The following is a 24,293-nucleotide window of genomic DNA, read 5'->3' as shown; positions in this document are numbered from 1 at the left end:
TGAGTGATATGAATGCGAGGGTATCTATGCTATAAAATTGTCTATGAATACATGACACAACACCTGGTGCTTTTCATTGACGTCGTCCGACCAAAACTCCTCAAATGTACACACGATGTCAATCATACCTTGGCTTCGGCCGCGGCAGCCTCCGCGGCATCTGCAGCCTCGTCTTCCTTTCTGAGCTGTTCTTCGAGGGCCTTGCGTTCCTTCTCTCGCTGTGCGTTCTTCAATCGCATTAACGTCACTTCTTCCAAGCTGAGGGTACCCGAGCCATTGGTCGAGCCAGCAGGCGCGGGTTTTGTTGACTTTGCTGCTGCGGAAGCAAAGGATCCGAAGGATGGGGCTTTTCCAGGTTGTTTACCGGCAGCACCAGACGATGCTGACTTGAGACCCGGGAAGTTGAAGGATGGTTTTGATGGGGCGGCTGAAGGAGCTGGCCCTTGGGATTTGGATGCAGTGCTCTCTTCGGATGATGTGGAGGCAGAGTGACCGTTGGCTTCGGCGCCCAGATCGGGTTGGTTACCTGATGCCCAGAAGACCGATTCGATAGCAGACCAGTCGCTGTCTGCTTGAGCACTCTGACGGATCCTCTTCTCACTATCCAGGACAGCAGAGTGGGCACTGACGATGGAAGCGAATATCACCACTCCTGTCGCTATCGTCTTCTTCTCGCGGCTATCCCCGAGACGTTGTCGCTTATCCTTGAGAAGCAAGACGTTTTCGATCTTGCCGAATGAAGCAAACAGCGACATCAACCGATCTTTGTCCAGGTCCGCACCCCGTCCTTCACGCACCCAACGCACCTTTACACCTCGTTCTAATTCTGGGACGTTTGCACCGCCTTCTTTCGAGCGATCGACTTTCTGGCTGCTCCTGTCTGCCGCGCGTTGTGCCTCCTCTTCCTCCTGACGCATCAACTTCTCTTCCTCTTCCATTTCCTGTTTCAAACGTTCCTCCGCCTCGCGTCGTCGTCGCCGTCCATCCTCTGCAATCCGATCGATCTCTCTCTGCAGCTTGGCTTCGGCATCATCGCCACCGGCATCGGCGCCCATCCACGGCCGTTTCACGCCCCGTTGCGCCGTGCCACCCATAGCCGCAGCACCAGCGCGCTCCCTGGCCTCCAGGTCTTCCCTCATCTTCCTCTTCGCCGCATCCATCATATCCCGTTCGCGCTTCTTGCGCTCGCGCGCCTCACGCGCATTATCGTAGAGCTGTCGCACCGAAGGATCGGATAACACATCGTAGGCGATTTGGAGGACGTGGAACTTGTCGATATCTGCAGGAGTCGGGTTCGCGATTTTATCCGGGTGGTATTTCAGAGCTGTTCGACGGTACGCGCGGCGAATTTCGGATTCTGCGGCCGCAGGTGAGATGTCGAGGAGGGCGTAGAAGTCTTCAGTGGAGGCCGCGTGGGCCTTGAGGTCGTCGTTCGAAGCCATGGTGATCCGCCTTCAAGACGTTGGCTGTCGCGTCCTTATTTAGAGATTAGGTATGGCGTTCCCTTCAAATATCAGGGTAAGAGGTTGTCGTGATTTTTGAATAGCGTGCGACACTCCACCTGAAGGTCTGGAGTCGAGGGTGTGAAAGAGAAAAGAAACCGTTAGCATAGGAAGATGAAGCTTCACCTCGGTCTTGGCGGAGGGTCTGTCGGTGGCGGAACTGGTTCGGGATAAGTTACCCACTATCCATCCACGCCTATCGCTATCAACAGCGCGACCAATTAATTCCCGGTGTCTATTTAGACAGTTCAGATTGGTATCAATAAGCTGTATAAGATATATTTTCAAATGGCACGAATCCCTTTTAAATAAGGATAAAGCCTGATGTTGGCTTCCTACATTGGAAATATATATCCAAGCGTAGCATCATAGTACGTTGTTGATACGCCAAGGACTTCATGTCCTTAGCATGCACCATAATCGAATTGGTAACTATTAAACACACACTCAAGATCGTTTCGAGTGAAAAGTAGTATTTTTAGATACTGAAGTATCACACGTGGTTGCTGAGAGAGAATGCCAGATGCAGAAGGTCGCGACTTGTACTTTCCATATCAGGCACGTGGCCCACATGGGAGAAGAGATCATCAACCCATCAACTCATCTTTCCAATGTCTCGATACAGGATGTCATTTCATCCGCCATCCCCCGCATAGGATTTCTTACACACGATGGAAAGAACCCCGATACCCTCGCCTTCCCAGCTAGCTCTAGCAATGGCCATTGTCAAGCTGAAGCCAGTGGGCCTGGATATCAAAGGCATAACCGCGTTGGCTTCCTCTGAGACAGATACGCATATTAATTGAGGTCTAGAACACCTATTGCAGATTCGACGCCACATTGGAACCACACATCGGACTGATAGATTCTATACCCATGACAAATACCTCGACAGTGTCTCCTTCTGGCAACAAGCATATGAGCAGTCTGAAGCCGAGCAGAGCAAATTATTGGAACGAATATTCGAGTTGGAACAGCGTAACGAGTCACTTCTCGCACGGCTACAAGGTACGGGCGTCACCGGCGAAGAAGGGACTCTGAAACGCAAGGTCACCGGGAAGAGCGTGGCTTCTGGGAATGATGCCCCGATACGAAAGAGAGCAAAGACACAGATTTTCCCGCAGACAGATTCTTTGATGCTTGCCAATAATGTTTCTGATGGACTCGGTGGCGGTGCTATTGACCACCTACAATTCCCCGAGCAATGTTTGCTATCCCTGTCGCCTTGACCGATGAGGCTTTGCTGACAGGACCTTCATTTAGTCACCGCACCTTTCATGAGACAGTTCTATACACTTCAGAAAGTCCTACAAAAGCGACCAAATAACTCAAGTATTATCAGAGCAGCTATCGAGTTGTGCAGTACCGCCGTCGGAAATGTGCGCAGTGCAATCAAACAACCGACAGAGTCTCGAGCATCGACCAAGAATCTAACCCAGCCTAAAAGGCCAAATATATTAGCTATTTTAAACAGCACAGAGTGCGCCTTCAGGCTTCTAGTCCAAGCCTTGAGGAAGTTGTCTACAACTGGGCGGGCCATGCAAGATGTCGGACATGTCACTTATCACATAGTTCGCCTATATGAGGTTATCATTGAAGTTCTAGACCGGCATTGCAAGTCCAAGTCCGAAAAGTCACTTCAAGATACTAAAACAGGTGCCCAAACATCCCGCCAGAGACAAAAGGCGAAGCCCAAACGGACCAAAACAGGTTGCTCCAGCGATGTGCAGAAAGACCCCGACTACGAATTAGCCAACCAGATGAGCTTGTTGCTGAGTAAAATGGCGCTCTCGCTTGACACCAACCGCTTAAGTGAGCAGAATGTCCTGGAAGGCTTTCTGCTCATTCTGCTTGATCGCATAGGAACATTACTCTGTTTGTTCGTTTTCCAGGATCTACGTTTACGGCCTGACCTACAGATAGATGAAGCCAAGTTCCCACTTCCAGAGGGTCTGAAAGAGATAGACTTGAACGAGAACTCGATAAATGCGGCGGCAATGGAGGCCAAATTCCTCATTTGGCCCTTAGAACGGATTCTGACCGTCTTGGATGATGTCCCTGGTCATGATCCTTTAAGCACACAATTCACCACAAAGGTTAAGGAAAGACTACAGAGCACCCTCCTCCACTCAGTCTTCGGCACAGACTCTCTATGGCCAGATGTTCTACAACGGCCTGTTCAGCCTGATGACGCGGACCTGGAGAAATTGCGCTCTTGCTTACAGATCCCTGAGCAATCGGTACCGGACTGGTTTGTACAAGAGGTTTGGAGGCTCCTAGGCTGGGAGATGCTAGCTACGAGCAACTCTTCAAAGATCTAGGGCTTATCATTTCGGCCCTGTTTTGACCCTAGCAAATCTGTGTCTGTATGCCACTACTGGTCTTAATGGCGGTGGTCAGATGTTACGTGGATGTGAGCCGTATAGTCTCGCTGATACGTGAGACCATAAGGGAAAGATGTTAGTCGCGTCGTTAAATTTGATAGCATCCTTATTTTGAAGCCTATTTTAGATCTAGGATACGTGCCGCGTTGCCACCCAAGACGCCCGCAGTAGCGTCTCCGTCAGTGTCAAATGCGGCATGGATTGCCTTGTAATTGGTCGTCACACTAGGCCATTCCTTGTCGTCCTCACCCAGGGGAGGGAAGAACGGATGATCGGTCCCTATAGTCAAGTTAATGATAAAATACTATAGAACCATATTGGGACAGCATACCAAAAAGAAGACGATCAGCTCCGCCCGCTGCCGTAACTGCTGCTTTCAACCCAGCAGTGCCGTACACGACAGCGTCCAGGTAGATATTGGTGTTCAAAACATCCCACACACTCCGTTGCGGGCCTGGCACATCACCCCCATTGGCGATAAACTTGCGTTCGTGGAGAATGCAGCTCTCAATTCGACCAGCAAGGAAGGGAAGCGTGCCTCCGGAATGAGCCAACAGGATCTTCAGCCGCGGAAAGCGGTCGAATACACCGGCCAAAAACATTCGCGTTACTGCAATGGTTGTCTCGAGCGGGAATCCTAGAGCCAGGGGAAGGACATGACCGTAGCGGCTAATCACCTCTGGACCACCAAACGCTTCATCCGGTAGCCCGTAGTGCGGGTGTAGAAACAACATCGATCCTGTGTCCTGTAATGCCTCCCAGACCGGATCCAGCCGATTATCATCCAAGCCTTTGCCAAGTCCCGTTGTTCCCATAATCACTCCTCGCAAATGTGGCAATGTCTTCAGCCTTTTGATCTCGTTGACGACAATATCAGGACTCGGGGCACTGAGTGGAAGTGCCCCGAAAGCAAACAATGTCTCCTTCTCGTGAAGTGCCTTGGTCCGGTCTGGATCTGCTTCGTTGTTCACTCGCGCACAGGTTGTCTCAAGGTCGTCGTTTATGCGCTCCGCCCATGTCTGCGCTTCTTCGGGTTCGAGGAAATCTAGCCAGGGATTCGCTAACGAGATGACGCTTGAGTTGATTCCGTGGCGTCGCATGAACTCCAGTTTCACGTTGATGTCTGAGTAAGAAGAATCCACGGGGCGACCGCGCTCGTCGATGGGAATAGACGGGTCATCGTCGGATGAGAGAATTATGAGACGAGGGGTTGCATTGTTGGCTGGGTCATGAACATAGGGGACGGTTTTGCGCGCGCGAAGCATCTGCATATAAGAAGGGGGGTAGACATGAGTATGGATGTCAACGATTAGAGGCGCCATTTTGGCGGTTGGATTGCAGGTGAGGAATGGTCAAGGGAAGGAGGGGTCGATTGTTTATGTTGGGTTGACCTCTGACTAGCAGATGCAAATGAGGGGTAAGCGCCATGTGGAATGAATGCATGGAGGATAACTTATCAGGGATCAGTTGCAGTCGAGCCTGTCGCTCTCTCCACCGCGATAAGCAGCTTAATCTGTTATCTTCTACAGGATCCGACCATAATCTTCAAGGGGATATCGGATATCTGGGTGATAGTCACCCCGACTCAGCCGGGTGAATTTAGCGAGGGGACGGACGAACTACTGTGGCCTGATAAGAGAATCCCTCCCCAGATTGCCATATCTTCAATCTTCTACGCCGTATCTGGATTTCTTGCCCCTGCCCCGCGATTGATTGTCTGGCCTTATCACGGACCCAGAACCATCTGCCAATTGATACGGTCTTGCCCCAGCTTCATCCCTGGTTCATCGCCGATAAGTGATCTCACGTCCCTCGACTGCATTCCCCGCCCTTGCGCCATCTCGTTTCCCTGAAGTCTATCGCCCCCCATCTCAGGAGCTATTAATCTCCTGCATCCGACTCACTGCGTCGGTCGTTCTTGTCTTTGCTACCATCTTCTTCGTCTCGGGAATAACGTGAATCGTTGCAATGGAAGGCAATCTGCCCCAACAGCAGTGCCATCCTGCTTCCACAGCCGTGGACAAGGATGACCTGGTCATCCCAGTGAGTATTTCTGGGGACCGTTTCTCGTCCTACCTCCCACTTCGAGTGCCTGCATCTTGTCTTGCCCCTTTACTTAATCCTGACTTCTCGTCTGTGTGTAGATCATCGATTTCGGGCCCTTCCTTAACGGTACCCCCGCCGATAAGCATGAGGTCGCCATGTCCATCGTAGACGCCTTCAAATCATCCGGCTTCCTCTATCTCAAAGACCATGGTGTTCCACCATCTGTGGTTTCCCGCGTATTCGGCTCCTCTGCCCGCTTCTTCAATCGACCCCAGGATCAAAAAGATGGTCTGTGCTGGACTTCCCCACAGTCGAACCGTGGTTACGTCAAGACTGGGCAAGAGAAGCTAAGCATGCCCGATGACGTCGAGGGGGCTTCTCGAGCCACACCCGACCTGAAGGAGACCATGGAGATTGGTCGGGAAGGTGAAGACAATCTTCCTAATCGGTGGCCGGACCACCTTGATGATGAGGGGAAAGACTTCAAAGAGGTGATGCTGTCGTTCTTCGACATGTGCAAGTCTCTACATATGGAGGTCATGCGGGCTATTGCACTGGGGATGAATTTGCCCGAGCATTTCTTCGATGCATACGTGGATGCAGGTGATAACAACCTTCGCTTGCTCCATTACCCCTCCGTCCCCAAGGATATCTTCAAGCAAAATTCGGGACAGGTCCGAGCCGGGGAACATAGTGATTATGGTTCCATCACACTGCTTTTCCAAGATAGTCGTGGAGGACTGCAAGTTCGCAGCCCCAAGGGTACTTTCGTGGATGCGACACCCATTGCGGACACGGTGGTTGTGAATGCTGGCGATTTGCTGGCTCGATGGTCCAACGATATAATCAAAAGCACCCGACACCGGGTTGTCGAGCCACCGACGGCAGCCGGACAGGAAGAGAATGATTCCGATGTCTACCCCGATCGATACAGCATTGCGTACTTTTGCAACCCTAATAGGAATCAGTTTATTGAAGCCATTCCTGGGACTTATGAGGAGGAAACCCATCCTGCCAAGTACCCTGGTATCACTGCGGGTGATTATTTGATGCAACGGCTAGCGGCGACGATATAAAAGCGCTTTGCAGGACAGTATCGAACTGAAGGCCTCAGAGCATCGGAAGATCAGACTGTTTTCATTGGTGTTATGTCTAGCGAATCAATGCATCCTGGTGAACTGCGACGGTCTATACTCTTCATCATACAATACTTTCACCGTTACCATCAACCTAGCCTGACTTGACTCTCATCTACTCTACTAATAATGACTGGCCAGATACCCATTGAACTGAGTATCTACATCGTCACGAAACACCAAAACACCACCAAAGGCACTGCTAACTGCTTGCTACACATATACCAGTTCCTTATCGTACTCTTCTTACCTCTCTGAGGTGTGCTACTTTCTATCGCCTCGCTTTTCTCTTTCCCTTCTTTCTTCCCCTTTGACTTATATAAACAACTTCATCATCCTCTCGTTTTTGCCTTCTTTTGATCTTGCCTTGCCTCGTATTACCTTGCTCTTTTACTTCTATATAGACAACATCTTACCTTCAACTCCTCTTCTAATGACACGCATCTTACCGTACTCTTACCTCTGAAGTGGACTAGGTTCATACTTCTTTCCTTGTCTTCATCTACTTATCACCCCTAATTCAATTCCTCATTTTTCTCACTTTTCTCACCTCCATATCACCTTCAGCCTCTCCGAACTTCACTTCACTTCCTCTCACCTGCCCTCCTGCCTCCTGCAACTATATAAATCTCTTCCTCCTTCCCTGCTTCCTCTTCCTTTTCTCTCCTCCTGCCACTATATAACCCGTTACTTCCCTTTCCTCTCTTCTCTCGTCTTCCTCTTCTCTCCTACTCTCTCTATACTCTCCATCGATATTCCTTTGCCCCTTCCTTCCTAACTAACAGCCACCCTTTCTGTATCCCTCTACACCAGGCTTTTCTTTCTCAGGTAGCTTTGATCCTCCTTACGCGAACAGTTTATCGACCATGGAAACCCCTCGTGAGACTACGGGGCCGCTAGAGGGACCTGTGAATCAGACCACAACCCCTTTGGACGTACAGGTGCATCATAGGCGAGAATCTTCCCTCGAACTAGACAGCTTAGACGTGGGCGAAATGCTTTTAGATTCAATTAATCAGCGCAGAGAGGCTACAGGACACAAAGAGGCATTCGCATTGAGTCGCCTGGCTCTTCAGATGAACCAAACTGAGATCCCATATGCAAATAGCCAACGGCCTTTACGGGTAATGCTCACTGACTGCTATTAGGAGAACATATTGAGACCTCATCACCCGTAGTACCTTTACCGGAGAATAATCAAGCAACCGCGGCGCATATAAATGGCGAGGATGGCTTGTTTGTTCCTGGATCAGACTATCTGACCTTGAATCAGCCCCTCTCAGATGAACTACCGTCTCTGACTGATCAACAAATGGCCCTTATGCTCCAGGACTTCAATGAAACGTTCCCTATCCAATCGCCGTCGCAAGGCCTACCTCACCCAGATCCCAACGCATCGCAAACGGGAAAGGGAAGAGTAACGGTCCTCGTCAATGATGGTGAAAACCAAGGACCGTCTAGATCTCCTTCGGTTCAGTCAATATCATCTTCATCTTCATCCATTGGGGATGAAGAAACTCCTGCAGTCAATTTCCCGGAATTCCAGATGACACTGAAGACCAAGAATGCCCCCCAGAGTGGCCTGAAGAGGAACTCGAAAGAAGCGCACGAGCGGACATGTCAAAAGCAATGTAAGTCTGAGGTTAGTTCACATCGGTGTGATGCTAGCTAACCACCCCAGGTTCCATGCTGTTGAGCGCTGGTACAAGGGACTTGATAAAGTATCCATAAAAGATGAGATATGCTACGAAGCAGCAAAACAACAGGAACATGCCCGCAAGATTAGGGTCGACAACAGAAAGGCTTTGGAGAAACAGGTCGAATTCAGCTACTCCGACTTGGACGAGCCAGATGCCTCCACTTCCAGGCAGCCTCCCGCTGAGCAAGAAACCGGAAGCTCTGATAAGCTTAATGACAAGCCTCGGCCAAAGATAAGACGGAGTAACAGGATCTCGGCTGAGGAAAAAAGAAAAAGCAAGTCATTTGGTCTGGACTTTGCTCTTGGGAGTAAGACGAAAAGGGAGCTGCCCCCGAAGAGATCTCGAAAACGCAAGGCAGAAGGCTTTGACTTTAAACCCACGCCCAAGAAAAGGTCGAACCGAGTGAACTTAGAAGCAAAGCAGTATCTAGAAGCCCTTCTTGCATCAACGGTTATCCCAGACGCCCATGAAAATGCTTCACTGGCCGCGATACCTGATTCCGTTGACAAGGATAAGATGAAAGCACTCACAAGACTTGTTGCTAGCATTCCTAGTGCGGATCAAGACGAGGCTAAATCCGACAAGAAGAAGGTCCTCATAGCAACTAAGAAGTTCACAAGCCCTGCAAGGAGTGATGGAAAACTTGGATGGAAGCTCAAGGGCCTCAATACAAGCTTGTATCATTATCAGGTCCGTGACTTGATGACCCAGTATCCATGATGGAAGCTAACGGATAGAGTAGCTCTTAGGGGCAGCTTTCATGGTAAGCAACGTGCATATTGAGATTCGGAAGAGCCTCGCAGCTAAATGAAGCAGCGTGACCGCGAGAACTCACCAGAGGGACCTTTTGGTGGACTATTAAGTGATATAATGGGGTTCGGGAAAACAATCCAAGCCCTTGGTAAGTGCACACAGGGAAATAAATAGTGTCTCTAACCTGGCTCTAGCAAATATTGTAGATGGAAAGCCACCTGATCCGGAGGACCCTGTGAGAACAACGCTCATTATTGTTCCCTCACAACTAGTCACTCACTGGTATGCTTACCCAACGCTGTTTGCTCAATCCCTGTCTCATTTGTACAGGAAAGTCCAAATTACAAAACATTGCGACAGAAAGGCTATAGGAGAAGTCCTCATATACAAAGCGAATTCGCGACTGGAGACTCTCGATACAGTGGGGAGTCTTGAGAGATATGACGTTATGTATGTAACTAGCAATTGTTTATGATTTGAAAATACTGCGTGCTAACACAGCTTCCAGAATCACAACCTACGATGAGGTCAGGAGGTCCTATCCACGGATAAAAGTTCCAGACAATGCGATGAGCGACGACAAGATCAAGGAGTGGTGGGATGAATCTTACGAGACGGAAGTTGGCCCACTACATCAAATCAAGTTCCACCGGATTATCCTTGACGGTAAAAAGGATTCTCTCTGATTTCATGGCAGTAATCCAAACTGACCGTCAACCTGCAGAGGGCCACATCATTAAAAATCACCTTTCGTCAGTATCCATTGCTGTTCGCGCTCTGACCGGCCATTATAAGTGGATTATAAGTGGTACTCCGGTGCACAAGTGAGGCTATCTGGCTTCCGACATGAGACATTTGCTAATATAATGTTCGAAGCTATCTGGAAGAATTATATCCACTTTTCGACTTTCTTAGTGTTCCACGAATTGGGGACGTAGGTCACTTCATGAAAAGCTTTTGTAGTGTGCGTCATTCAGCAATCCACCCTTATCAATCAACATTTGCTAATATTCTACTATAGGACGAGCATGGCCATGGACGTCTCGTGAATTTGCTGCGATCTTTCTTGTTTCGTCGGACCCACAAAAGCCGGCTCTTCTCATTGCCAGTTATCAAGCTACCTGATGTCGGCGAAATAACAGTCCGAGTGAAATTTTGCAGTATCGAAAGAGAACTCTACAACGCGATATCAGAGTTGTTCATAGAAAACATTAACGGTACGCGAGGTGTTTTCTTTTGAGCCACCCACCCCCTCTGATTATTGAGCGAAAAATATCTGACGTTAATGCAGGTTGTGCACGTTCGGGCCAGCCTAATCTGGCCCAATACAGATGTTTCCTGTCGATGATTTTGATGCTGCGCATGTTTTGCAGCCATCTCCTCACAACACAGCGCATAGTCAAGAGGTTGCTGTCAGAGGGATATCTGATAAAGAAACTTTCCAGAATTGCCAAGGAAACTGGGGATCGAGATGATCAGAGAATAGTCTTGAAGATCGTCTCAGTGCGAAGGAACACAACGGTGCTTAATGACCGTGAGAATGAAGATTTCGGTCAATGTCTCGAAGAGCTTCGTGGAGACAAGGTGGTATTGGCAAATAATTTCCATTAATTCATGTGCGAGCTTCATGAGAATGAAAACTGGGATGAAAGACTGGAAAGGACCAATTGCCCGACATGCGAATTTGTACCCGTGAACCCTGTGATCACATCATGCAAGCACTTGTATTGTGAGGAGCGTTACTACTCCTTACTGACTGACAAGAGCACAGCGCTTGGAATACCTATCTGCCAACGTTGCCTCGAACCAATAGAGGAGGCCGCTTACTTTGAAGAACAGATGCTCAAGCAGGCGCAGTCTGCAACGCCCACGCCGTCGGCAGCAAACCACAAGGGAAAGAAACCGGCGAAAGCAAAGACGACAAAGAAAGGACCTGGAAGCAGCATGCGTCGGATTACCGCAGAGTAGACCGAGTCAGACGAAGAGGGGGATGCTGACGAGGATACAGACTGGATTAAGGCATGCACCCCGCACATGCCGAGTGCTAAACTCACGATGATACGCGAGATCCTTGCTGGGTGGCTTGCAGAGGACACCTCAAGCAAGGTAGTGATCTTTACTCAATTCTTGGACTTTGTCCGGATCCTGGCTGCTATGTGTAAAATGGAAGGATGGCCATTTGCCTGCGTGAGCAATCAAACTTTCAAATATGCAAGAGCCGGGATCAGCTAACGATATACAGTTGACTGGTAAAATGCATCTAGCAGCTCGCGAAGAGAGCATGAGAATTTTCAGCGACAAAGAGGGTGAAGTGAGGATTCTGGTCGCCAGTCTGAAGGCAGGAGGTATAGGTCTTGACCTATCCGCAGCCAACAAGTGCATTCTTGTCGACCTGTGGTGGAATGAAGCTATTCAGGAGCAGGTATGTACTCTATGCCTGCTGACATGACGGAATAATTATGCATGTCCCTTATGCTAACAGTGCTCGTGCCAGGCCTTCTGCCGATTGTTCAGAATTGGACAAGAAAGTACAGTGCAGTTCGTCAAGCTCATTGTTGAGAGCTCTATCGACGATTATCTTCTCGACCTGCAGACACGGAAGACAGCGGGAATTACCAGCACGATGGGCGAAGATGTTTTGAAGGACCGGGATACAATCGAAGACCTTCTTCGGATGTTTGCACATGTCGAGAAGGACTCTAATGGAGTGTTCCACCTTCAAGCGAAGACATCATCAAGGGACGTAAAGAAGAACACTGGGTTTCGACCCTCGTTCGGTATTTTCTGAACGAGCGACACAATTCTTTTGGCTTTCTGTGTTCTATATCGATATTTGCATCGTTGTCTCTCTAGTCTAAAGGCATGCTTTGAACTGGATTTTGCTTTCTGCTATTTTGCATGCTCGGCAGTGGTTATGGCGGGAAAATAGGGCGAGCTCTCCAGGATATGATTTCATTTGATTTTCATGCTGCAGTTTCACATCCCAATGGTCCCATCTACATTATTCTTAAGTATACTGCTTGAGCTCGGGGGCAAATATCTGACCATTTAACGTATCACAGGGTCTACCTTGATAATGACTCAGTCCAATGAAGCACACTACATCAAGCACGGGTCTTCGACAACTAATCTTGAACAGTAATTCGAGTTTCTATACATGTCTATGAGATGCGCTTCCCATACTTTCTAATGCTAGTTATCTAATAAGTGCACGGCACCGTGCTCAATCGGCCTCCATCGGTCACTGTGATATTCCCATTGATAAAGGCCCCAGAAGCACTGGCCATCCAAAGAACCATCCCCGCGAACTCTTGATCGCTGCCAGCTCGAGTCAGCGGCACCATTTCGCTGGGGAAGGATCCATCCGAGACACCCGAGTCTTCGGATCCGAAACTTGACGTTGTCATCTCAGACAGGTACAAACCCGGGGCGGTTCCGTTGACACGAATATGGTACGGCGTCAGAGTCGTGGACAGGATCTTGATCAAATGATTCGTCGCCGCCTTGGAGAGATTATATGCGAAGTTGAACGCCACGCGTCGATTGTAGGCAGCGATGGAGCTGGTGATGATAACCTGTGCCGTGGGCGCAGCGGGCTGGTTCTTCACAGGCGCCGGCCTTCTTTTATTCGCTGCATCGAGCAAGGGCAGAAACGCCAGAACGGTATAGTAAGTCCCCGTGACATTGATATCCATGACACTGGAGAACTCTTCCGTGGGGAAGGACCACAAATGGTCACGAACTTCAGAAAGACTTGGGATCGACCCATCCGGCTTTGGTCCAGGAGGACGCATGATGTCGCCTAGGACACCGCTGTTGGCTATGAGCAGATTGACATGATCTGTCTGTTCGGCAATTGTGTCATAGGCTGCTTGAAGGGATTCTTTCGATGTGATATCGGCTTTGACTGGAATGATCGAGTCTTTCTTGCTTAGGGCCGCTGTCTCTTGCAAAGCTTCCTCGCGGCGACCCAGGATGAAGACCTTGGAGGCACCGTTTTCAGCGAGAGTGAGGGCCATTGTCCGACCCAAACCTATCGATGGCTATCGTCAGTTATGGGGTCGAGGTGCCAGACATGGTGAAACATACCACTGCCACCGCCGGTTACGATGACCACCAACCCATCGACCGAGAAGAGCTGCGACGCTTGGAGATGCGACATGGTGTCCTGTCAGGTGTTTCTTGCTTGTTTGCAGGAGTGACAGTTCCGAATAATCGCATAGGCGCAAAGAAGACGGGGAGATAGGGACAAGGCACTTTGTGAGGATTGACCATGCGACTTGCTTGTTCCGGCGTCCCCACGCGGGGCACGCGGCGCAGATCAACCGATACCGGGCATCTGCTGCCTTTTTCTCTTCTCCGTCTCTGCCACCCACGCCAGTGTTGCACACTTGCTGAGCATCCCTGCGAGCAGCTTGTTCTTGCTGCAGATCTCGCGATCGGGCTTTTGTATTTCTGCTGAAATTCGCTGTAGCACAAAAGATGCGACGCGTTAGATGCTACCTGACATTGTCAGGCCGTGTTCGAACATCACCCCCAGGGACAAGGGATTCAGCACATTCCTCCGGTGCAACTGTCTTGTCGGATTCTGAATCCGTGGGAGATCATTTCCGCCCAGGGCAACTTGCCCGACGTCACAATTACAGGGCTCCGGATGTCGGATGTCCCAACAATCTAGTGATACCAGTGAAGTGGTTCTTATGCTTCGTGAGTACAGTTGTCTCGGGTATGCGCTTTTGGCCTGACATCCGCAGAATATCCAGGGATGCATCCATAGTATTTACCTGTCGGATCCGGTGTCTGCAAAGATGATAGGCTACAGCTCCCGGAATTTCGAGTTATCTGATGATAATCTACCATTACTCTGAATCATGCATAGCAGCTCCTTGGCCGTTGTTCCACTGGATCCTTGAAAGCCACTCGGCGTGGCTGGAACTGATGACCGTATCGATCATTTCCAAGCAAGCTTCAGGGACTGTGGCTGAACTGAAGATAACCTGCCTCTGCAAGAAATTGACATGGTGGGGCTAGCAATGAGTCTTCCATTATATCTCACACTTCCGTCGCCTTCCGCCAGGGTTGTGGTTGTTGGGAGGTTACATCCACGCGCATCCGGAGTCCCTCAAAGCCCTTTTGTTTCGTCGAGTACAAACAGGATCCCGGCATCGAATATGACGATATATCAATTGCGTCACAGATAGGCTGTGGCATGACGAACACGATGTGCTGGCTGCAACGTATTTATGTACCTGCCGGGTGCCTGTCTGCTTCCGAATCCCAACACACTGTGGGTGTTTAGCTTTCTGGACTATACCCGTTGATCAGAATGGCTTCATACCGGCTTCTTCTGTTGAGCTCCCTGGGATCCCTGCCCTTGACTCTGGCACATCCCCGCCTCAACATTGTTCGGGCGGCTGCCAATACGACAAGCGTTGGGCCTGGCATCGCAACCGCCAATGCTACAGTCCCGGCCACGGCCACCGCGCCTGCGAATGCCACTGCCCCGCCTGTGGTGACATATTCCACCACCCAAGCCCATACTCCATACACTGGAGTGCCGACCACAACCGGGGCCCTCATCGCAACCCCTATCGGTCCGGGTATTTCTCCCTTGGGGATCAACCCGTCGGCTACCACGTATCCCAGTGATGGACAACTCCATAATCCCGAGCCCGGTCCTTACATACCAGCCGGAGGTGTTGGAACAAATGGAGAGACTCCTGTTTACAATGCCAAGAGTGACTTTGATTACGAGTCTTTGGTAGGTTCTCTTCCTTGACTCTTTCCCTGTGCTTTTGCTAACAATTCACCAGGCTCTCGCGTTGTACCAAGAGTACATCGAGCTCGACCTTTTCCACGATGGACTGGCTCGCTTCTCTGCACAGGATTTTGAGGCTGCTGGGTTGACAGCGGAGGATCGTTTTCTGATCGAGTTCATGGCGGATCAAGAAGTCGGCCATGCGACCATGTTGACCAATATTTTGGGTGCCCAGGCCCCCAGGCAGTGCAACTACATATACCCTTACACTACCGTTCAGGAGTTCCTGGATTTCTGCCAGAAGCTTACCCGTTTCGGAGAGGCTGGTGTCTATGGATTCCTGTCTCATCTGGACTCCCGCGAAGCAGCCACGCTTCTGACGTTGTCGATTACCACGGAAGCTCGCCAGCAAATGATTTTCCGGCAATTCGAAGGCCTCTTCCCGATGCCGGTATGGTTTGAGGTCGGTGTCCCACAATCATGGGCCTGGACGCTGCTTGCCCCCTATATCAGCTCCTGCCCGGAGGACCAGACGCGCCTGGCGTGGCAGAACTTCCCTGCGCTGTCTATCCTGAACCAGCCGAACCCGGTCCGGATCAACGGCGCTGAGGCATGGAGGGAGACTATCAGCAATGGCACGAACGTGCTGAATAGCACGGCTGTTCCGAGCTCCCAAACCTGCCTGAACTCCAACACTGCTGGTGTTGATTGTTCGCCCGCAATCACCCACAACCGCACGAACCCCTTGTCGTACCCAGGCCGGGAGGTTTACCTGTCCTGGGAAGCGCCCGGGCGACCAGTTGGACCCAACAACAGCTATGTCACCTCGACGAATGCTGGAGAGCCCAAGTATGTGGCCTGGGTGACGCAGCTGAACGTGACCTACTCCGAGTTGAATCTCAATGGCTCGAGGGCAGGGTCGACCATTCAGCCCGATGTCGAAACCTACGCCGGTGATCCCGCCGTCAATGGCACCATGTTCATTGCCATTACAGACACCAACCTCTATGTGACCCCGTTCAACATCACCATGTTGAACCCTCATGTAGTTGCTGGGCCGGCTCTCTACCAGTCTGGATAAGCGAGATGAAGGCAGGGTTCCATTTGAAAGCGTCCACATCTGATATTTGAGGGGGCAATCTGGATTAAGGAAGAATTAAGGGACGCCTACGACATTATAATAATATGAAGGAAGTTTGTAATGGTAGTATTTTTGAACCGGTTGGTAGCGACAATGCAGTTTTGTAGTGGGCACATGACGGTTAACGCCGCTTAAGTCCGGCGGTGATACATCATTTCCAAGTGGACACCTGAGCGCTCCCACAGTGCAAAGCAGCTCCTCCCTCCCCATTTCAGCGCGAACCATCACCTTCCTCGCAACAAGACAGCTACACCCATCTACAAGACTTACAATATGGAAGGGCCCAGAAACCGAAAACAGCGACGAGCTGCAGCTGCAGCGACTGCCCCGAGCGACACGTTTGATCCCTCCTCGGTCCCCCTCGCGCGCCCGAATCCTTCGTCGAAACCCAAAGGAAAGACCTTGGTGGATATAATTTCTGAGAGACAAAATGAGCTTCTGGGTCAAGGAAATACTCCTGTTGGCGAGTCTGGCCTGGGTCCAGGGACCCGGCTGGTGACCATGGATCCTGCGACCGGCAAGATTTCAGGCCTCGACTCCTCGGAGCTTGCAGACATGGAGAGAATTCAGGATGTCACGGAAGAAACATCGTCAGATGACGAGGCGCAAGCTGAGGAGAAGGAAACAGGCTCCGACCATCCTATTCCGCCCGTCATCGACACGCTGCTGCTCTCGATGCCCCTGACCACCCTCCATCTGACTCTCGCTTACCTCGCCGCCCATCAATACGCAGAAACCATCGAACTGGAGAATCTCGTGCGCGAGTCCGTATTCGTCGCCTTTCCGATGCTGACATTGCTCATCCACCTCGCTCATGGACACATTGTCTCCTTCATCGGCAGCACCGCCAAGTCCGAAACGATCTCGCTTTTCCCCTGGGACAGTGACAAACTGACGTTAGCATTCTTTCGCAAGCTGCTCTTCCCGCCGACCTTACGTACCTCGATCTTCCTCCCACTTGCCGTCCTGCTTGGCTGTAAGCTGATGATCATCACCAACGAAGACCCGTACTACGCCGTGATGAAAGGGGCGCCCGCCGTCGGGACCATCTGGATATGGAGCGTGTTGGAGGTACCCGTCGGAGCCGCCGCCATCGGGGCATTGGGGCCACTTGCGTGGGGGGTGTGGTGGAAGGGGTATGGGATACTCTGACGCGCTGGGGGGCATTATCGATCAACGCCCGGACCGCGCGGATTGCGCGCCCGTTAGGTGACGCTGTCGTTATCGCCGCATGGAAGGAGCTGCATCCTAGCACAACATGCTTTGGTCTGGGACTCGACTTGCGCCGGCGCCTCGGTTACGGTGGTGTATGCGCCATCACCGGTCGGGGTAGAGTCCTGCCCGATTGAATCCATCACGTCACTGCAGGCACATACAGAATTGTCTGGTTTACCGCCATGCCTACTGCCACCGACTCCATCACATTTGTTGAGGTTTGCATCGGTACCCGCCGCAGCCGACGTTGTGCGACATCGGTTGCTTCATCACGGCACGTGTGTCGCAGAAGTCGGTGACCACCATCGCCGAGGAGTTTCTGCTGCTGGGCCGTGATCCCCGACGGGCTTCAACCATGGGCATATTAGATGGGACTCCAATTACATGTGAAGATGGGACACCCCTGCGTACTGCACGACTGGGTGGAGATGGAAGAGTTAAATGAGGGAAACAAAGAAAAAATTTAATCGTTGCAATTAACAATTTCCATCATCAGGCTTAACTTGAATCCCGGGCGGCGCCTACCCCTCCCCACGAAGTATACTTTGCTAGATCCTCGAGTCGGGGCCATGACCATCATTGCGAAAGGTGTAATTGAACTTCTACCCCTCCTGGGGGGTAGTCGACGTGGCAATGCAGTCGAGAGACCGTTGCGACTAGTGTCTACTCCATTATGCAACCCTTGGGCTGGGATCCAGGCAGCAGCAGTAGGATGGCCCGTTGGTGCATGGGTTCTGGGCCATGAGGCTGGGAGCTGGTCGGGAGAAGATTACCGAGAGAGAGAGAGAGAGAGAGAGAGAGAGCAGCTACGAACAAGCGGTGGTCCAGGAAACCCGGCCTAGTGGCTGCTTTGGCTGCAGCTAGTCACTGGTAGTGTCACATGACATGCAGGCTGTCGGGGAGGATTGAGGAGACGACATGAGGATGGATGCAGTCACCGTGATGGACAAAGGTGCAGAAGCATCTTCTGTATCCTGTATCCTGTATCCTGCATTGTTGGGAAAGCATGACGGCGGACCCCAACCCGATGACATGCCGATCAGCGGGCGGATGTCAATCTTTCCAATGTCAGACCAGTGCAGTGCAGTGCAGTGCAGTGCCCGTGCCAGTCCCAGCGAAGGATCAAGAACTCCAAAACGAGGCTCTGCCACGGTGCCACCCGGATAATTCCCAATCAGGTCGGGGGTAGCAGATTCCAGGAATTGGACTCGCGCAACAACCCTGTTGGGCAGACCGGGAAAAAAAGCCGTGGGATCCGACAAAGCCAAAGCATCCGGATCAAAAGTCGAGACGGATCCAGCTGAGTGACAGCCGATGGGGTGTAACCTTCCGCAAACGGACTGTCATCAACAATTTGATTGTCCGCGATCACCTCGAATCTCAGATTGTCTCAGTAGTGTAGTGTAGTCAGTATAGGGCGCTGGCCTGGAAGGAACTAGTTGGGCCGTGGTGTCGTCACCGCATCCATTTCTCCGAAGAGGAGACCGACGCAGATCCGTTATCCCATACACAGTAGAGAATGATCACATTAATTCGCCTTGCCTTGATCAATCACGATCCATCATCAGCTGTGGCAACTCTGTGGCGCAGAGCATCCCTCCACTCTCTATCAGGATCAGGGTTCAGATAGGAGAAAATGGGGGAGACTAAATCGCGACTATTGCGACACTAGTCTGGGGCTGGGCTCAACTTAACCTCGATTCCGTCCGACCATGTTGATTTCTTTTTCTTTGGGATAGAAATAGCAATTTGACGCGATTAGAGGGTACTTTGTGACTGCGATCGATATTAATCATACCACTCTGTATGTAGTAGTATGTAGATAGTAGATGGTACCATTCTCAGCGGAGATACTATCTAGATAGATAGATAAATAGTCCTTCCGAACCCTGGTACGCAAATAGATTAAAAGAGATTGTGGGCCTACTCCGTAGGTATCTAGGCTAGGGAGATTGGAGGATAAATGAAATGGAAGGAAGCGACGGCTACCTAGCACGAACCACGCTGTCATGAACTTACTATCTCCTATTCCTATGCCATCGGACTCCGGAGTTTGAGGCCCTGAATAGGAAAAAGATGTCATATATACAAGCTCAACAAATAAATAAATAAAATAAATGAATAGAATAAAAAAATCAGAAAAAAAAGTTAAGATAGGTAGATTAATCACAAGATCGCAACCCATCCAACCCAAACTTAAACCCACTGCTGGGTTCGGTCGAAATATGATCCCATCACAAGAACCATCATCGTCAGCAGACAGAAAACAAAAAAAAGCAAATACCAAAGAAGCTCTATCACCTTGCATGAATGAAGGAATTTTTTCGTCAACCTTGGTTATTTACTACCGTAGGATGAGAGAACTAACTTTGTTCAATTTGTTTTTGTTTTTATTTTTGATATGATCTTGGAGGAAGCTTATGTGGGGGAACTATACATATCGCTTAGAAGTTAGATGTCTGTCTGTCTATCTGTCTGTGTCGGAATCACATAGCAAATATTTGTTAATATTTGTTCTTATCCCGTGATTTTTTACTCCATAGTAAAAAAAATATGTACACCTACATCAACATACATACACGAGCTGTAGCATGGTCATGTACATGTACCTGTACTGCATCTGTCACCACAGCAGAGTACAGTACAGGTACAGCTAAAAGTAGGTAGAATGTAAACACCACCACCATACCACCAAAACCACATGCCAATTCTCTCCCCGACTACATGACACATTCTGCATCATCACCACCATCATCACCTTCACTCATACCCAACTACTCCGTAAAATACTCACTCTACGGTGTAAGTATATCCCTTCCAAATCAACCCAACCCAACCCAACCCCTTACAGGCTCCGCCTCCGGCAGCGGCGACGGCGACGGCGCCGCCATTCCAAACCAGCCCAGCCAGCCATCCCAGTCCCAGTCCAATCCATCCCCGCAGATAGGTAAGCCCAGTTAGTTCATGGCTGGGATGGATGGTATATCCTGGTCTATAGTACCCATTTGCTTATGTATAATGACTACCTGTTCTACCTGTAAGTATGTTATACTTTCTCGCTTGGTGGGATTATTACTGGTAGATAGGTACATGGTACATGGTACATGGTACTTGGGACACGGACCTACCCTACCCTGTAGGCTGTAGTAAGTAGGTACAATCCAAGAACCAGGATCGGGGGTGAATAGGGCACCCCTCACCCCCCTCCCTCCCTTCTCCCCTCACGATTTGGATCCATCCATCCATCTCCTCACTTTATTTATTCCCTTCTGGTTTTGAACTTGGATTTGATTTATATTCTAGCGAATGATAAATCTGCCCGCGTAAATAACCCCTACCATACCCCAATTCCAACCCAACCCAACCCAATCATCACAAACAACTAAACTAACATAAGCGACACCTACAAAATATTCAACAGAAAGGGGAGGAAGAAAAAAAAATACTCATTCCTGACAAACACCATCCCATCCATCCATCCATCCATCCATCCTAGTCCTAGGTAGTAGCCGGTTATTTAAATTCGGGCGGCTAGGGGGGGGGAACCTACCCTACCCTATCCTATCCTATCCTATCCTAGGAGGGGGTAGGGGGTAATGGGGAGGGTGTTCTCTTAGTCTAATTATCTTGGTATCTATCTTACTTGCATGGATGTTGATATAAAGGACGGGGATTGATGGATTGAGGGAGGGTGTGTAATATAATTATTACCCTAACTATGTTTAGTAGGTACTTAGTGGTTGGTTGGTTAATTAATGCCTGAGTCGTGTCCTAATACGTGCTATTTATCTACTCTGTATCTATCTACTAGGATACTAGGAGGAAGATAGATAGATAGACAGTATCAAGACGCGTCACACAAAAACGGACAGACGGATACCTACCTACCTACCTACCTACTTACCTGCTACCTCACTGACAGGACTCCACTAGTCAAGCTAGGTAATAATGCAAGGGAAACACCGTGGTGGTGGTGGATTGAACCGCCGGTTGCCGGGTTAGGTATCGGGCTTGCGTAAGTAACGGCGCGCGGTGATTGGTGCTGCGCCACAGATTGATTGACGGGGTGAGAGTGACAGTGGGAGTAAGAACATTGCAATTGTCATTATTATTCCAACAATTTAGTTGACAACTCTATATATATAAGTCCATTATGTATATACCAGTCAGACGAGCCAGTCGTCTGTCTGCTCTGCATCACCCAACGCCTAAAACCCATCCGGTGATACACCAACGCCAGAATATGTACGGGTTTCCCCAAGTGGAATGAATCCCCCTCAAACCGTGATGCGCCCTTTATGCATGATCCCGACCGTCTGGAGACTAGTCCCCTTGAACCGCGCCAGAAGCGAACTCACTATCTCCCGATAGGTGTTCATCTGCGCCAACTTGAACCGTTGGATCTTCCCACTTGCTGTCCGTGGGATCTCCTCCACGAAAATCACCCCCCCATCTAGCGCCTTGTAGCTGGCCAATTGTCCCCGCGCGAACATGTACACGTCCTCCGATGTCAATCGGCTGGTGGTTAGGTCCTTGGCGCGCACCACAAACGCCCGAGGCAATTCCGTGCTGCCATCCCCCGACGTAACTCCAATCACCGCCGCGTCTTCGATCTCCGGGTGTTTGAGGAGCACTGCCTCGACTTCCGCCGGTGCAACCTGCCATCTGCATGTCACATTTCACGTTAGTTCCTCTAGTTGCATCCACCGCACAGGAAAGGGGTCGCTCGACTTACCCTCGCACTTTGATCAGCTCCTTGGTACGTCCGTAGATGTAGTACACCCCGCCACTAACATATGCAACGTCGCCGGTGCGAAACCAGCCTTGTCCGTCTTTGGCGTCCGACTGGCCCTTATACCCACTCAACAGGCCACCCCCACGGACGTAGAGCTCGCCAGGCCGGTTCTCCTCCAGCACCAGATTGCCATCCTGCCCAACCAGCCGCGCTTCGTACCCTGAGAGCAGCCTGCCAATACTACCGGCATTGGCCTGCTCACCGTATCGGTTCTGGAACACGACACCCACTTCCGTCATTCCCCACAGTTGGGAGGCGGACGCGTCGAGAGGGAGGAGTTCCCCAAAGCGTTGCATGGCGGCGGCATCAATCGGAGCGCCGGCGACTCCGACGTAGCGTAGCGACGCCAGATAATCCGCAATGGGCAAGGCGGAGCGATTGAAGGTATGAATCATGGCCGGGACCATGTAGGTCTCCGTAATACGATACTGGTACACCGCCGCCACGAACTGCGTCAGTTCGAAGCGCGACAGCACAAACAAGGGCTGGCCATATCGGATGGGGAACAGGTGGGTCCACAGGGCGCCAAACATATGGAACATGGGCAGGGACATGAGCCGGGTCACCTCGTATGGCACATCGTAATTGATGCTGAGATGATGTGATACCATGGCATGGTGCGACATGAAGGCAGCCTTGGGCAGGCCTCCGGTACCGCTGGTGGAGAACATGGCGGCCGGAGTGGATTTGGCGATATGCTCGTCATTGAAGGCCACCCAATCATTTTCGCCATAGGCCAGGAGGTGGGCAAAGTTGATGAAGGAGCCGTCCCCACTGCTCGGTAGATACGGCGCTCCGGCGGCAGCATATGCCAATGGCCCCGCGAGCAGATGTTGGGCGATGTGATCACCTGCAGATTCATCCAGCAGGCACACCTGGCTGGGGAGAATGCCCCGGTCGGCTGACACGCTCAGGACGGTAGGCAGTGCATCGCGCGATGTGATGATCAGTTTCGGCTCTGCCAATTGCAGGATATGTTCTAACTCTTGCGGTTGGCTGCGCGCATTCGAGCCCATAAACACGCCGCCGGCGCCGATGATACTGAAGAAGAGTGCGGGGTATATGATCTACCATCCAGTGAGTCAGTAAGACAGGCATGCAGGGGTAGGATGAAAAGAATTGATAATATTAACTGAAAAAATAAAAGGAAAAAAAAGAAAAAAAAAAGATAGAGGGTAAGTGGGGGGGGGTAGGCCTAGAGGCTAGGCGTAGTCAGGGGAGGATGTATGGCGGAGAGCCTACGGAGTACGAAGCAGGAGATAGCCACTTACACTGTTTCCCAAGTGGACCAAGACACAATCGCCTCTCTGCACATGGTGGGCTTTCAGGCCAGCAATCAGAGTCCGAACCAGCGTCTCAAACTGCCGCGCATTGAATGACCGCGAGGGGTTTTCCGCGTCAATGAACAATGGGCGTTCAGGATCATAGGAAACAGGCCCCCGAAAGGCAAAGGTCAACAAGTCGGTGTAGGTGCCGTTGGGGTTGCTGGTGGTGGTGGTGGTGGTGGTGATGTTGTGGTGCTGATTGCCCACCACACTGGGGCACGAATCCCAAAGACCCATTGTTGTGGAATTAATTGGTTGTCCGTTGGGAACCGTAGGAGAATCGGCGGGAAAAGGAGTGGAAACCAAGGGGTGGAGGGGGGAGATGGAATGGGGGGAGAGGGGAATCACTCAGGCCCGTGAAGTCAATGTCGGATCAGGGCTTGGATGGCTTGGGATAGATGGCAGGCAGTCAAGAGTCAAGAGAAAAAGAGACACCAGGATATATCCCCGATCCAGTGAAGGGGAAATCCGGGGCGATAAATATATCGCCATGGTGCTCGAGATTGCTGGCCTTTGTCATGCTGGCGGTTTCAAAAAG

The 24,293-nt window shown here is 50.7% G+C and overlaps 11 protein-coding genes across 11 annotated transcripts; 6 read left to right on the top strand and 5 right to left on the bottom strand.

Annotated features, from left to right (window-relative positions):
* Positions 1 to 3: 3 nt before the first annotated feature.
* On the bottom strand, positions 4 to 1,601 carry BO94DRAFT_532271 (putative cell cycle control protein (Cwf23)). Its single transcript, XM_025611088.1, has one exon. The coding sequence runs from the start codon at positions 1,440 to 1,442 to the stop codon at positions 123 to 125; it is 1,320 nt and encodes a 439-aa protein (XP_025471085.1). The 5' UTR covers positions 1,443 to 1,601; the 3' UTR covers positions 4 to 122.
* Positions 1,602 to 2,074: 473 nt separating this feature from the next.
* Positions 2,075 to 4,165, top strand: BO94DRAFT_328510 (uncharacterized protein). Its single transcript, XM_025606957.1, has 3 exons — positions 2,075 to 2,261; positions 2,316 to 2,708; positions 2,766 to 4,165. The coding sequence occupies exons 1-3, from the start codon at positions 2,174 to 2,176 to the stop codon at positions 3,821 to 3,823; spliced, it is 1,539 nt and encodes a 512-aa protein (XP_025471084.1). The 5' UTR covers positions 2,075 to 2,173; the 3' UTR covers positions 3,824 to 4,165.
* On the bottom strand, positions 3,966 to 5,496 carry BO94DRAFT_510705 (amidohydrolase family protein). Its single transcript, XM_025609741.1, has 2 exons — positions 4,218 to 5,496; positions 3,966 to 4,165 (listed from the first exon to the last, which is right to left on the bottom strand). The coding sequence occupies exons 1-2, from the start codon at positions 5,206 to 5,208 to the stop codon at positions 4,005 to 4,007; spliced, it is 1,152 nt and encodes a 383-aa protein (XP_025471083.1). The 5' UTR covers positions 5,209 to 5,496; the 3' UTR covers positions 3,966 to 4,004.
* A 90-nt stretch (positions 5,497 to 5,586) lies between these two features.
* BO94DRAFT_572794 (isopenicillin N synthase family dioxygenase) lies at positions 5,587 to 7,008 on the top strand (the record flags this gene model as incomplete). The annotated part of the gene is made up of 2 exons (XM_025614937.1): positions 5,587 to 5,929; positions 6,031 to 7,008. The coding sequence occupies exons 1-2, from the start codon at positions 5,855 to 5,857 to the stop codon at positions 7,006 to 7,008; spliced, it is 1,053 nt and encodes a 350-aa protein (XP_025471082.1). The 5' UTR covers positions 5,587 to 5,854.
* A 926-nt stretch (positions 7,009 to 7,934) lies between these two features.
* Positions 7,935 to 12,622, top strand: BO94DRAFT_563759 (putative SNF2 family helicase; the record flags this gene model as incomplete). Its single annotated transcript, XM_025614372.1, has 18 exons — positions 7,935 to 8,192; positions 8,231 to 8,544; positions 8,595 to 8,699; positions 8,750 to 9,458; positions 9,511 to 9,531; positions 9,585 to 9,669; positions 9,716 to 9,803; positions 9,852 to 9,971; positions 10,030 to 10,187; positions 10,246 to 10,345; positions 10,398 to 10,485; positions 10,543 to 10,738; positions 10,813 to 10,881; positions 10,921 to 11,108; positions 11,145 to 11,469; positions 11,500 to 11,708; positions 11,764 to 11,943; positions 12,016 to 12,622. The coding sequence occupies 18 exons, from the start codon at positions 7,935 to 7,937 to the stop codon at positions 12,307 to 12,309; spliced, it is 3,507 nt and encodes a 1,168-aa protein (XP_025471081.1). The 3' UTR covers positions 12,310 to 12,622.
* Positions 12,623 to 12,662: 40 nt separating this feature from the next.
* BO94DRAFT_621733 (SDR family NAD(P)-dependent oxidoreductase) lies at positions 12,663 to 13,761 on the bottom strand. The gene is made up of 2 exons (XM_025617015.1): positions 13,611 to 13,761; positions 12,663 to 13,554 (listed from the first exon to the last, which is right to left on the bottom strand). Exons 1-2 carry the CDS (start codon positions 13,681 to 13,683, stop codon positions 12,722 to 12,724), a joined length of 906 nt encoding a protein of 301 aa, XP_025471080.1. The 5' UTR covers positions 13,684 to 13,761; the 3' UTR covers positions 12,663 to 12,721.
* A 1,086-nt stretch (positions 13,762 to 14,847) lies between these two features.
* On the top strand, positions 14,848 to 16,360 carry BO94DRAFT_459168 (ferritin-like domain-containing protein; the record flags this gene model as incomplete). Its single annotated transcript, XM_025607829.1, has 2 exons — positions 14,848 to 15,282; positions 15,335 to 16,360. The coding sequence occupies 2 exons, from the start codon at positions 14,848 to 14,850 to the stop codon at positions 16,358 to 16,360; spliced, it is 1,461 nt and encodes a 486-aa protein (XP_025471079.1).
* A 167-nt stretch (positions 16,361 to 16,527) lies between these two features.
* BO94DRAFT_328346 (uncharacterized protein) lies at positions 16,528 to 17,888 on the top strand. The gene has a single exon (XM_025606955.1). The coding sequence runs from the start codon at positions 16,694 to 16,696 to the stop codon at positions 17,570 to 17,572; it is 879 nt and encodes a 292-aa protein (XP_025471078.1). The 5' UTR covers positions 16,528 to 16,693; the 3' UTR covers positions 17,573 to 17,888.
* A 1,101-nt stretch (positions 17,889 to 18,989) lies between these two features.
* Positions 18,990 to 20,160, bottom strand: BO94DRAFT_328502 (uncharacterized protein). Its single transcript, XM_025606956.1, has 2 exons — positions 19,472 to 20,160; positions 18,990 to 19,411 (listed from the first exon to the last, which is right to left on the bottom strand). Exons 1-2 carry the CDS (start codon positions 19,941 to 19,943, stop codon positions 19,326 to 19,328), a joined length of 558 nt encoding a protein of 185 aa, XP_025471077.1. The 5' UTR covers positions 19,944 to 20,160; the 3' UTR covers positions 18,990 to 19,325.
* A 199-nt stretch (positions 20,161 to 20,359) lies between these two features.
* Positions 20,360 to 21,021, top strand: BO94DRAFT_572788 (uncharacterized protein; the record flags this gene model as incomplete). Its single annotated transcript, XM_025614936.1, has 4 exons — positions 20,360 to 20,582; positions 20,634 to 20,672; positions 20,722 to 20,781; positions 20,939 to 21,021. 4 exons carry the CDS (start codon positions 20,360 to 20,362, stop codon positions 21,019 to 21,021), a joined length of 405 nt encoding a protein of 134 aa, XP_025471076.1.
* Positions 21,022 to 21,912: 891 nt separating this feature from the next.
* Positions 21,913 to 23,992, bottom strand: afeA (adenylate-forming enzyme AfeA; the record flags this gene model as incomplete). Its single annotated transcript, XM_025607809.1, has 3 exons — positions 21,913 to 22,300; positions 22,371 to 23,497; positions 23,702 to 23,992. 3 exons carry the CDS (start codon positions 23,990 to 23,992, stop codon positions 21,913 to 21,915), a joined length of 1,806 nt encoding a protein of 601 aa, XP_025471075.1.
* Positions 23,993 to 24,293: the final 301 nt, after the last annotated feature.

Source organism: Aspergillus sclerotioniger (genome assembly GCF_003184525.1).
Source record: "Aspergillus sclerotioniger CBS 115572 chromosome Unknown BO94scaffold_5, whole genome shotgun sequence".
In the NCBI taxonomy this organism is placed as follows: domain Eukaryota; kingdom Fungi; phylum Ascomycota; class Eurotiomycetes; order Eurotiales; family Aspergillaceae; genus Aspergillus; species Aspergillus sclerotioniger.
This window is presented reverse-complemented; position numbering and strand designations above follow the sequence as displayed.

Coding starts and splice junctions, on each gene's coding strand:
- BO94DRAFT_532271 (XM_025611088.1), bottom strand. CDS start 1,442: ATGGCTTCGAACGACGACCTCAAGGCCCACGCGGCCTCCACTGAAGAC.
- BO94DRAFT_328510 (XM_025606957.1), top strand. CDS start 2,174: ATGGAAAGAACCCCGATACCCTCGCCTTCCCAGCTAGCTCTAGCAATG. Junction 2,262..2,315: donor AGTGGGCCTGGATATCAAAG/GCATAACCGCGT, acceptor ATTGAGGTCTAG/AACACCTATTGCAGATTCGA. Junction 2,709..2,765: donor CCTACAATTCCCCGAGCAAT/GTTTGCTATCCC, acceptor ACCTTCATTTAG/TCACCGCACCTTTCATGAGA.
- BO94DRAFT_510705 (XM_025609741.1), bottom strand. CDS start 5,208: ATGGCGCCTCTAATCGTTGACATCCATACTCATGTCTACCCCCCTTCT. Junction 4,166..4,217: donor AGCTGATCGTCTTCTTTTTG/GTATGCTGTCCC, acceptor ACTTGACTATAG/GGACCGATCATCCGTTCTTC.
- BO94DRAFT_621733 (XM_025617015.1), bottom strand. CDS start 13,683: ATGTCGCATCTCCAAGCGTCGCAGCTCTTCTCGGTCGATGGGTTGGTG. Junction 13,555..13,610: donor CGTAACCGGCGGTGGCAGTG/GTATGTTTCACC, acceptor AGCCATCGATAG/GTTTGGGTCGGACAATGGCC.
- BO94DRAFT_328346 (XM_025606955.1), top strand. CDS start 16,694: ATGGAAGGGCCCAGAAACCGAAAACAGCGACGAGCTGCAGCTGCAGCG.
- BO94DRAFT_328502 (XM_025606956.1), bottom strand. CDS start 19,943: ATGCAAGGTGATAGAGCTTCTTTGGTATTTGCTTTTTTTTGTTTTCTG. Junction 19,412..19,471: donor TAGTATCTCCGCTGAGAATG/GTACCATCTACT, acceptor TATCGATCGCAG/TCACAAAGTACCCTCTAATC.